Source organism: Apis florea, unplaced genomic scaffold, assembly GCF_048593485.1.
Source record: "Apis florea isolate Af1SG1 unplaced genomic scaffold, ASM4859348v1 contig_3367_pilon, whole genome shotgun sequence".
Classification (NCBI taxonomy): domain Eukaryota; kingdom Metazoa; phylum Arthropoda; class Insecta; order Hymenoptera; family Apidae; genus Apis; species Apis florea.
This window is the reverse complement of record NW_028256746.1, coordinates 2,517,852-2,529,791: the sequence shown is the minus strand read 5'-3', so window position 1 is coordinate 2,529,791 and position 11,940 is coordinate 2,517,852. Positions and strand designations below refer to the sequence as shown.

Below are 11,940 nucleotides of genomic sequence, written 5' to 3'. Positions count from 1 at the left end.
GTATTGAAATTATTTTATCTATTTATCTATCAATTTTCTATTTTAAATTATATCATTTTTTTAAACTCTACATATATTATTATATTATTATAAATTAATAATTGTTAAAATATTACTACATTATTCCAAGTCTATTTTTAATCAATAAACTTCTACTAGTAATTATCAAATGCTTTAGATAAATTTATATACATTTAAGTATCACATAGTTTTTTACTTTCTTTTCATATGAAATTAAATTGAAATTTGCTTCATTAAATTAAAAATTTATTTTACAATTATTTATACAATCATTACTACTACTATACAAACATTTTAATACAGAAAGTTTACAGAAATGAACAAACAAAAATTTAATGTTATAGTCTTTAAAATATCAACAAAATTTTTCACAATGATTTATTCTCAATTAATTAATTGTCCCAAAAAACATCTGTTGAATTTGTTTCTTCATGATCAATATTCACTGCTTCTGTAGCCGTTTCTGGAGGTTGTGATACATATGACCAAAGCACAGAATCATGATTTTTTGATTGCTTTCCTTTGTTTACCATAGATTTATTTACAATTTTATCATTTACTTGAGCAGGACATTCAAAATGAACACAGTGAAAAACCTAATATGTTAAATTATAAACAAATTTTGATTTATTTGGTAACATTATTATATGTATTAAACATATAATAAATATGTTTTTACCTCATTTGCCGTATTGTGTGTCCCAACAATACGTATAAAAACAACAGGACGAGCAGGTTCAAAATGTATTGTTTGCCATGAACGACAAGCTTCTCTAGTTTTATCAGCAACTAGAACCCAACTCCAAGAATTACCAGATACCTCTATGTAATAAGAATATGAACGATCATCGCAATCCCACAGTAATAATCTATATTTATATATATAAATACCATGAAATTTCATATTTTCTGAGTTATTATATAAAAAAAAAAAAATAATATATACCGTATAGAATCTATAATATATGGTTGTCCAAGTTGTACTAAAATAGAACCAGATCCAACTTGATGACATGTGTATCCACTATCCCAATCATAATTGGATGTATCACCATTTAATAATGCATTTCGAGATCTAAAATTAAAAATTTATGATAAAAAAATTATATTTTTATATATTATTTTATAAATTTATATATTTATATGTACAAACATACCTACAAACACCTTCTGTAACAGTTGCACTTTGATCCATAGTAGCAACATTTCGTGTTGGAATAACAAAACCATTATGAAGTTTTTCTGTATGATTTGTATAATATGCTTCAAAACTTACAAGGTGAAAAACCTTTAAAAATAAAAGTTGTAAAATATAGATGTAAAAAAAAAAATTAAATACATTTTTAATAACGACTTTACTTTGTTTACAGTATTATTTGTTCCAACAATACGAATATAAAGAACTATTCTTGGTTCAAAGTATAAATATTGCCAACTGCGACAAAAATATTCTGTATAATCAATAACTCGAACCCAATTTTTTTGATCCATAGAAACCTATAGAAAAAATTATGATATAAAAAATTAAATATAAAAATTATATTTTAATTCATATTCAATTTTTTTATTTAACTCACTTCTACATAGTAAGAATATGAACGCATGTCTTTATCCCAAAGTAACATTTTAATATGGTTGATGATGCATTGAGTTCCTAATTTAACTAAAATACCATGTTCTCGTGATTCAGTAATGGTATGTCTGGTATATCTGATAAAAAAATAACATTATTTAAGTGAATAATTGAATAAAAGTGAGTTAATAATTTACCCGCGTTCCATATCATAATTATTTGTATCTCCATCTAAAAGATAGCTTCGCATTTCACCCTGTAGAACTTGAGCACCATGCATAGGATGAGCAACATTCACATCGATAAGTAACCGACCACGATAATTAAGATCTGAATCACGTGTTTGTGTTCTTGCAGCTATTGCATCTAAGATTGCTTCTGGAGAAATTAATCCAGTTGGCCGAACAACATTTAAAAGATCCGTGATTGAAACTAAGTTTAATCGTACCTTATCTACAAAATTTGTCTAATCAATTGAATAGTATTATTATAAATGATATTTTTAAAATATATTTTTAATAAAATTCTTATTTTTAATACTTTTGTATTCACCTAAAACATTTTTGCCATCAGCATCAGGATTTGCATTCACCCATGCCCTTACAGCTAAAAAAATATCAATTTCTGGTGCATAAAAAGAATCTCTTGATACTAGTTCATTCAAAGCATCGGCACTTAATTGTAAAAAACTCTCATGCTGAATTACTTCACATGCATGTTCATCCATGTATTCATGACAAACCTAGATTACATAAATTTTATCTAGTATCATTATCAATTAGTTTTTTTTTTTTATTAAACATCATATTAATACCTTAGTAAGAAATTCTAATCGATAAAGAAGTGCTGCACCAAATATGAGGCAGACATTTTTTATATTTAATATTTCTTTAAGATAATCTGATATGGACGTTTCTAATTCTGAAAATCCATAAAGATGTGCTAATCCAAGAATATCCAATACAACCTAAAAATATATATAATTGAGTGAATAATAATAATTAAAAATAAAAATTAATAAAAATTAATAATTATGAATTAATACCTCTTCACGTCGGTCTGTAAGAGACATTCGTCCTGTATATATGTATTCAAGTAAACCTTTAAATCCAGTTAAATTAGCATCTTTTAACTCAATTTCATGTTGTGTAGATTCTTTTAAACCACCAAATAAAAGAGCTCTAAAATATTGGCTACGTGCAGCTAAAATAATTTTGTGACTATTGAATCTTTGTCCACCAACAATTAAAGTCACATCTGAATAATCATCTGAAAGATAAAGAGCACCAATATCTTCAGAAAGTGTCTTAATATGATTTATATCACCAGAAATTGGATGTTCAATTGATATGTTCAATTCATGATGAGAACTCATTTTTTAAATTTTACATATAAAATTGCAATTTCTTTTCACGAAAATTGTCTTTTTATCTAAAAATTTGTTCTATCTGATAAATATTCCATCAATCAATCAATACTCCATCAAGCACCATTGATAACATAATACTTCAATACATTTGATTTTTCTGTTGTTATATATTTATTCATATTACTTAAAAAACAAAAATATATCAATTTTACAAAAAACCGTTGGTAATAAAAATAAGGTTAACTTTTAATGATCAATTTCTAATTTTTAGTTTACATGCTTGAAATATACTATAATTTCGTATTCAAATTACGAATTTAATAATTTTTATATGAGCAAATTTACATAAACTTAAAAAAAATCTTAAGGAAATTACTATGACAGAAAAACAAAACCACATTTCCTCTTAGAAATACATTATTTTATGTTATGAATGTTGTACTATTTTTCACTATACATCGATCATAACATAAATATCATAAACTTACAAGTACTAAAGTTAGACAAATATATATAAAAGATATATGCATAATAAAGTTAGAAAAAAATATATTATTATTAAAATATAGTAATATAATATGCATATAAGTAATAAAAAATAAAAACTCGATATTATTAATGCTTTATTAAATAATAATATTTATAAATAAATTCTATAATTATTTTATTAATATATAAAATATTTTTTTAAAGAGATATGCAAATTTATCATAAAATTAAAAATACAAAACAATTATTAATATTCTAATTAATAAAATTAAATTTAATTTTTATTATTTTTATTCATGTATATATATATATATATATTTATAATAATATAAATATTAATTTTTCATTCATTTTATTTTTAAAAATAACGTAAGATAGCGCATCTTTCAATAACACCTATTGTCATTGAAATCGTTATCAAATCTATATATTATATTTTCAATGGTGCAAACGAATTATAGAAAATTATTGAAAACTATTGTACCCGACCAAGTAATTATTGGTAGTCGATAGTATTTTCATCTACGTTTTCTAAGACACGAATGTAAAAAAGAAAAATAAATATAATTTCGAAAATATTTTTTTAAAAAAATTGCACCATGACAAAAGGTATACTTTTATTTTATTATAATTATGATATAAATATTATTGTTAGGTTAAGTAATTAAATTTTAAACATATCATCATTTATATATTATTTTTATATTAAAATAATTCTATTTTTTTTGGCGATTTTTAAAAATTTATTTGACAGAGAATCTTAAATTTAAATTTATTGCCAATATTTTTAGTTTTTTCTCAAAATTGATAATTATTTAGATTTAAAATTTATGGAAAAAATGTGTAAAAATTAAAAAATAATGAAATATAATACATAATTTAAATGTTTATTAATGATATTATATATTTTGCAAAAAATATTTTTTTTTAATTAAAAATTTTATATAATTGATATAACTAATTTTTGAAATCCTTAAATATTTTCATTTTTTAATTTATTTCTTAAATAATAATGATAGTAAATAGAATAAAATTAATATTAATAAAAATAATTTCAAAAATAATAATTTTTTAAAAAATTAATTTAAATAATTATAATAATTTCAAATAATAATCAAAATGACTAATAAATAATTAATATTAAATTTTAATAATCTTTCAGACGAAACACTAGAAAAAAAATCAGTAGAAAATAATGACACTGATAAAAAAACTGCATCTGAATCTGGCCCTGATCCATCAGCACCAATAACTAGGAGAGGAGTATTAACATCATTTTTGACTGGCAAACCAATGGAAATACCAGAACAAGATATTGTAAAAATTTAATTTATAACTTTTTATATAATTCTAAATATTTTTATTATAAAATGATAAGTAATATTATATTATTTTTTTTTATAGCTAGGTAAATGCAGATTTGTATCTGAATTTGAAAAATTAAATCGTATAGGAGAAGGTACTTATGGAATTGTTTATAGAGCAAGAGATACTAAAAATGACAAAGTTGTAGCATTAAAAAAAGTTCGAATGGAACATGAGAAAGATGGTCTTCCAGTCAGTGGTTTAAGAGAAATATCTGTTCTTTTATCTTGTCGTCATGAAAATATTGTACATTTAAGAGAAGTAGTAGTAGGAAGAAGTTTAGAAAGCATATTTCTTGCTATGGAATATTGTGAACAAGACTTAGCAAGTTTGTTAGACAATATGCAAGCTCCATTTTCAGAAAGTCAAGTAAAATGTATTGTTTTACAAGTACTAAAGGGTTTACGTTATTTGCATCATAATTTTATTGTACACAGAGATTTGAAAGTCTCAAATCTTCTAATGACAGATAAAGGATGTGTAAAAATTGCTGATTTTGGATTAGCTAGGTGGTTTGGTTTGCCTTTAAAGCCAATGACACCTAGAGTAGTAACATTATGGTATAGAGCACCAGAATTGTTATTACAAGCAAAAACTCAAACAACTTCTGTTGATATGTGGGCTGCAGGTTGCATTCTAGGTATAAACATTTTTTTATTTTTATACATATAAAATTAATTACATATTAAATTACATAAATACATATAAAATTATAATTCAATAATTTAACTTCCATTTTATGTTTTATTAGGAGAATTACTTGGACATCGGCCTTTATTGCCTGGAAGATCAGAAATTGCACAGTTAGAACTAATTGTTGATTTATTAGGAACACCAAGTGAAGCAATTTGGCCAGAATTTAATACACTTCCAGCATTACAAAACTTTACATTAAAACAACAACCATATAATAATTTAAAACAAAGGTTTCCATGGTTAAGTGCTGCTGGTTTGAGATTATTAAATTTTTTATTCATGTATGATCCAAAAAAAAGAGCAACTGCAGAAGAATGTTTACAAAGTAGTTATTTTAAGGAAGCTCCTTTGCGTAAGTACAATATATATATGTATATATATATATATAATAAATATATATATATATATAATATTTTTAATATTATTATATTTTAATTTTCTTTATAGCATGTGATCCCAAACTGATGCCTACTTTTCCACAACATAGAAATATGAAAAAAGCTGCTCCACCAAAGGAAACTAGAGAACCAGAAACAACAGTTACAGATCAAACTAATAATTTACCTGCAATTTCAGATCTTGTAAGTTCTTTATATTTTGGTTGATATTATTAAAATGATATCAAACTGAAATTAATATGTTTTTCAGCTTGGTTCACTTGTCAAGAAAAGGCGAGTTGAATGAATTAAAAATTTTTTATTTATGATTTAAATGCAATCCAAAATTCAATGTCTTTTACTTATAAATATTTCATTGCGATGTATACCGTTCATTCACAATGTATGAATTCATTCACAAATAGATTAATAAATAAATGAATTTTATAAACGAATATTTAAAATATATAGTTAAAAAATATATGTATTTGTAAAAAAATGTATATATATTTACTTTATAAACATATAGATGCATATATTTACTTAATAACATATATAATATAACGAAACTATTTAATCAAACATATAAATGCAATAATATGAAGTTTTTAACGAATATTATAATTATCAATTTAAAATAACAAAATTATTATCAAGTGTCTATATTATCAAGTGTAAATTAGATTGCTTTATATATTATATTTTCATTACACAAATTTCCTCATAAATTTATTCTTTAGATTTTTATAGATTTAATTATTTTTTGCAAATTGCAATACATGTTCATAACGCTTTTTATATTCACCAGTAGAATCATATTTTGCGGAAAGTCGTTCCCAATCTTTTGGTCTCTTGCTTTTTAAATAATTTACAACTTTATTTGCTGTATGTTTCTGTTTTTCATTGCACTTATTGCAACCTGTAGATAGAGCATCAGGTAGTATTTCTAAAATAATACACAAATTAATTAATATTTAAATAATTATATTATAAAAATCTATAATTATTTTACGAGATTTTTATCACAAAATAACATAACTGCATAATTTTAAATAATTAAATCATATATGATTAAATATAATATATATAATATTATATATATATATATATATATATATATATATATATATAAATTTATTATTAGATATATTTCAATTTTTTTTCAAAATTTCTTTATATAAATAACAATTAAACAATTTTATTATTTTTAGTTTTTAATTTAATTTCTATTCGATTAAAATAAATAAAAAATAAATTATTTTTTTTTAAATTAATATAATTACAATAATGTTGTTATAATGCAATAATATTTTTTAAAAATTTAATAGAATATTTAAATTGTTTTTCTTTTGTGTTTCGTTTTTTCTAACGTGATATATTTCTTTAAATATATCACATGTATATATATATAATACATTAGACGTTACTTAAGAGAGTTCGATGTAATACAAACGAGAAAGTTTAAAGCAACTTATGTAATACAAAGAGGGAGAGTGAAACTCTGTCGTAATCATTGCAGCAAATGTACGTAGAAATTTATGAAAGAAATCAGCGTAACTTTTGATGTACTTGAATAAAACTACATCGTTAATTTAATAAGAAAATTTATTATATATAAATACAATTTCAATATTTTATTTCTTTTTCTATTTGATTTTTAAAAATGATTAATTATAAAAAAAAATATTTTTAAAAACAAAAATATCTCTAAAATATTTTAAATCAATTTTTATAAGATAAATATTTTTTTTTTATATAATTTTTTTATTTTTTTCTTTCTTCTTTTTTTATAATTTATTTATTTTATCTATTTTTTAAATATTTAAAAGATTAAAATATTCAAAACAATTATAAATGGAAAAAAATGTTTGAAAATGATATATTTCTTCGCTTGTCTTTTCGATATATTTACAATAATACATAATATATATATATATATATATATAAATTAATATTACATACTATATACTTTTTGATAAGATTCGTAAAAGATACATATATACATTTGAATACAAAAATAAATTTATATCTTTTATTTTATTTATTTTATTTGCAATAAAATCATATTTTAATATAAATAATAATACTTTTATTTTTTTTATTTTTATTTTTTAAATAAAAAACTTGATTATTATTATATTATAATTTATATGTATATAATATGTAATTTATTTATTTTAAAAATTAAATTCAAACAAAAAAAATAAAATTCAAATTCAGATATTTTAATAAAGTTATACTGTATGAAATAATTAATCAAAATATAATATTATCATTACAAAAATGAAAAGTGAAAATTATTGAAAAAATGAGAAATGAAAAATTTTATTCAAACAATTAGTTAACAATTTAAACAAATAAAAATTATATTGATACTCACTTTTTAATTCTCTACCTTCGTTAGTACATGGTCCTTCGTCCAACATGCATTTAATATAATTAGTGAGGATACGACCATTCTGCAAAATTCTATCAATGTCCATATCATCATATTTGGTAGTATAATCTTCTGCTATTACACAAGTAATTGTGACCAAGATAAATAGTAAAAGATAAATCTTCATATTGTAATTGAAACTTGTTCCTTTATTTTTAATCTTAAAAAATAAATGTTTATGACGTTTAAAGTTATTAAAAAACTTGAAACTTATAAAAATTATCGTAATATAGTGTAAAATGAAATCTTATTTCAAAGCTACCCTCTGCAGTAGAAAGTAAAACGTTCTTTGTAACTGTTGAAACAAGCTGACGAATTATATAGTCGAATACAGAGGACATTGGAGGGAGTGGATAAACGCGTTAGTTGAGTATTTTACACGCACCTTTATGAAACATACATACAATTGAATAGCAGTCATTAAATATGAATATTAATATATTAAAATATAATAAAAAATGAAATGTTAAAAATAATTTAAAATAAATAAAGAGATTTTATTAATTTTATTATTAATTTTTTGTTGTTTTAAATATCATAAATCTTATTATTTATTTAAATGTTTTTATATAAATGATTATAGATTTTTCTTAATTGATTGATTCTCATTGAAAAATTTTAATTGATAAAATTTTTTTCTCATTTGAAAAATTAAACATAATATTTATATAAAAGTACAAATTAAAATAATTATATAATTTATAAATATTTCAAATTTGTTTTGAAATTTCGTAAATATAAATTATAACTTAATAAATTGAATTTACAATTTATTTTATCTATTATCTAAATTTATTAATTTTATTAATTTTTTTTGTAAAAAAATTATTTTTATTTTAACAATTATCAATAATTTGTTTCAAATTGTCTAAAATGCTTTTTATATGAAGGAATAGAAACTATATGTAATATGATAAAAATAGTTGATAGCGTGTTATATGCAACCAATACAACATGCTATCAAGAATAATGAAGACATTATTCTTTACCGTGATGACCGTCATATATTTATGTTATATATTTTATCAAGGATTGTTATCAATAACAATATGTTGTTATTATATTTAGTAATTTTATAATTTATATTAATATATATTCGATAAATAAAAAGTAAATAAATTTTTTCAATAGAATCATTTTTAAAAATATCAAATATTTATGTAATTATTATTGAATAATAAAAACTATACATTAGTAATAAAAATTATTTAATTTTATTAATCAATTAATTTTATATCTTATATTTTAAAAATTTTAAAAAATAAATTTCTTAAGAAAAGAAGTAATTTATTCGTTTAAATAGGAAATTTTTATTATTAAACTTTAAAATTAATCTAAAATATATCGTTAAAATATATCTATATTCATTTCAACATTAAAATCATCATACGAATTAAATTGCAAATCATATTATAATTTCAACTTGCTTTGAATCTATATGTATATAAGCTTTCTTTATTCTATCTTATTCTTTAACTTTATTTTACGCAATTATACGTTTAAATTGAATAAACAATTATATTTCACTATCATCATTTAATATGCATAAAAAATATTAAACAATATTAAAATATAAAATGTTAAAAATATACACAATATTAATAGTCACAATGATTTTATTTTACATTTTATCCATAAATGATATTCAATAATTCTTACAAACTTATAAGTAATATTATAAATATTAGCAATATTTAAAATTTTTAATATTAAAATTATTAATATTATGAAAAATTTATTTAACGTTTCAAAATTTCAAGAACATGTTATGATATTATCAATGAATTGTTCCATTGTCAATTGTTATTATTTTGAGTTTTTTAATTTTCATACTAATATCTTCGATATTAATAATATTTCATTATTTTATAACGTCGTAGAATCAACTGCCATTCATAGGGATAATTTTGTTGCATAAAAGGTATTAATGTATTTGCAATTCCAACTTGACGTGACGTGCATCGATTGCAATGATTGTTCAACACTTCTGGCAACAATTCTGCAAGAATCATAACAGTATTTATATGTAATATAAACGAATTATTAAATCTGTTTATGACCTAAATTTGCATGTTAAGAAAAAAAATTGTTGATTTTGCTTAATATATATATTGTTTAGCAAATATTGTCGATAAATCATAACAAAATTTATTTATTAATAATACGTAACTGTTATTGATAAAACAATAAAACAAAATGTTTGAAAGTGAATTTCGGTAAAATCATTTTATTTTTGTTTCATTTGTTTTTATTTGTTTAGTAGGTTTAATAGGTTTGTTATTATTTTAGTAGGTTTTTAATATAAGATTATTTATTATTAGCAAAATATTATTCAATATTTTATTCTTTATTAATCAATTATGTGTAAGAAATATATTTACTAACAAATTAGCACATCTATTTTTCAATAATATAACTTCGTTATTTTTAAATTTATTATTCAAAACTAGTGATTGTATTTACATAATGATGAAATATAAGAAAAAATTTTATCTTTTTTTTTTTTACTTTAATATTGAAAATTTATTATAAACAGATTTAACAAATGTTATATTAAATTTATTTGATTTGATGAATGTATACAATATAGAAACAAATAAAACAAAGATGGAGTAATCATTTTATTTATTATATTTATTTAATTATATAATTAACTTGAATAATAATTTGAATATATATTATTTATTTAATTTGCATATAATATTTATTTATTTAATATGTACATAATAAATAACTTTTAGCTTGATTTATTTATTGATTTATTGATAGCTTGATTGATTTATTTAAAAATTTAAAAAATTAAAAATACTAAATAAAATTTGTCATGATATTATAAGCAAAATGATTTAAATCAGTTATTTTCACAAAATTTTTATGACAAATACATGTTTTGAATACATTTTACATTTAAGTTAAAAAGAAGAGAAAAAAAAAAAATATAGATAAAAAAAAACTAAAAATTTAATAAATAATTTATTTTAAATCTTACCTTTAATTTTCTTTCCAATTACATCACAATGTCCTCGATCCAAAATACAATGAAGCTGTTTTTGTACATATGGTCTATCCATTAAAAACTTTGAAATATCATCTTGCGCTTTAACGTTTATTAATGCGAGAATAGTAAAAAAAAGAAGAATTTTTATTTTCATTTTTGATTTTCAATTTTTATTTTTGATTTAAATTGAAGAAGAAAGAAATAATTTGATTCTACGTTCTAACTCTTATGTATACTAAACGGCAATGTAAGTAATACTGATTATTTTAAATGTCAAAACTCGTCCTTATATGGTATATGGTTGAGGGTAATAATAAAGTAAACAATGATTCTGTAAATTTCAAATTTTAAATCGTTTATGGAAAATAACTTTCAAAACATTAGATAGCAATTATATAATAATTATATGTCAATTATATAGTAATTATATAGCAATTATATATAGCTACATATATATATATATAGAAAATAATATAATATTATATATATAATTATTTTTATTTGATAACGGAAAATTTTTCATCAAGAAACCGATTTTCACTTTTCTAAAAATAACTAATAATTTATGTTAAAGATCTAAGATTAGATAAGAGAATTTTAAATCTTTATATCAAG

General features: G+C 20.4%; 4 protein-coding genes across 6 annotated transcripts; 1 reads left to right on the top strand and 3 right to left on the bottom strand.

Annotated features, from left to right (window-relative positions):
- Positions 1–250: 250 nt before the first annotated feature.
- Positions 251–3,467, bottom strand: BTBD9 (BTB (POZ) domain containing 9). Of its 3 annotated transcripts, none has more exons than XM_086911922.1 (11): positions 3,340–3,467; positions 2,640–2,863; positions 2,409–2,561; positions 2,147–2,336; positions 1,792–2,047; positions 1,599–1,731; positions 1,381–1,518; positions 1,179–1,309; positions 968–1,096; positions 701–890; positions 251–617 (listed from the first exon to the last, which is right to left on the bottom strand). In XM_086911922.1, the coding sequence occupies exons 2-11, from the start codon at positions 2,664–2,666 to the stop codon at positions 414–416; spliced, it is 1,551 nt and encodes a 516-aa protein (XP_086768048.1). In that variant the 5' UTR covers positions 2,667–2,863; positions 3,340–3,467; the 3' UTR covers positions 251–413. The 3 variants fall into 3 exon arrangements, with proteins under 3 accessions (XP_086768048.1, XP_086768047.1, XP_003695494.2); XM_086911921.1 differs by having other exon boundaries at positions 3,309–3,411; XM_003695446.3 differs by lacking the exon at positions 3,340–3,467 and having other exon boundaries at positions 2,640–3,105.
- A 363-nt stretch (positions 3,468–3,830) lies between these two features.
- Positions 3,831–6,345, top strand: Cdc10 (cyclin-dependent kinase 10). The gene is made up of 6 exons (XM_003695439.4): positions 3,831–4,061; positions 4,615–4,769; positions 4,857–5,457; positions 5,569–5,865; positions 5,961–6,094; positions 6,162–6,345. Exons 1-6 carry the CDS (start codon positions 4,052–4,054, stop codon positions 6,195–6,197), a joined length of 1,233 nt encoding a protein of 410 aa, XP_003695487.1. The 5' UTR covers positions 3,831–4,051; the 3' UTR covers positions 6,198–6,345.
- CSP6 (chemosensory protein 6) lies at positions 6,195–8,688 on the bottom strand. Its single transcript, XM_003695442.4, has 2 exons — positions 8,271–8,688; positions 6,195–6,836 (listed from the first exon to the last, which is right to left on the bottom strand). Exons 1-2 carry the CDS (start codon positions 8,452–8,454, stop codon positions 6,643–6,645), a joined length of 378 nt encoding a protein of 125 aa, XP_003695490.1. The 5' UTR covers positions 8,455–8,688; the 3' UTR covers positions 6,195–6,642.
- Positions 8,689–9,953: 1,265 nt separating this feature from the next.
- LOC100867134 (ejaculatory bulb-specific protein 3) lies at positions 9,954–11,550 on the bottom strand. Its single transcript, XM_003695443.4, has 2 exons — positions 11,317–11,550; positions 9,954–10,326 (listed from the first exon to the last, which is right to left on the bottom strand). The coding sequence occupies exons 1-2, from the start codon at positions 11,477–11,479 to the stop codon at positions 10,175–10,177; spliced, it is 315 nt and encodes a 104-aa protein (XP_003695491.1). The 5' UTR covers positions 11,480–11,550; the 3' UTR covers positions 9,954–10,174.
- Positions 11,551–11,940: the final 390 nt, after the last annotated feature.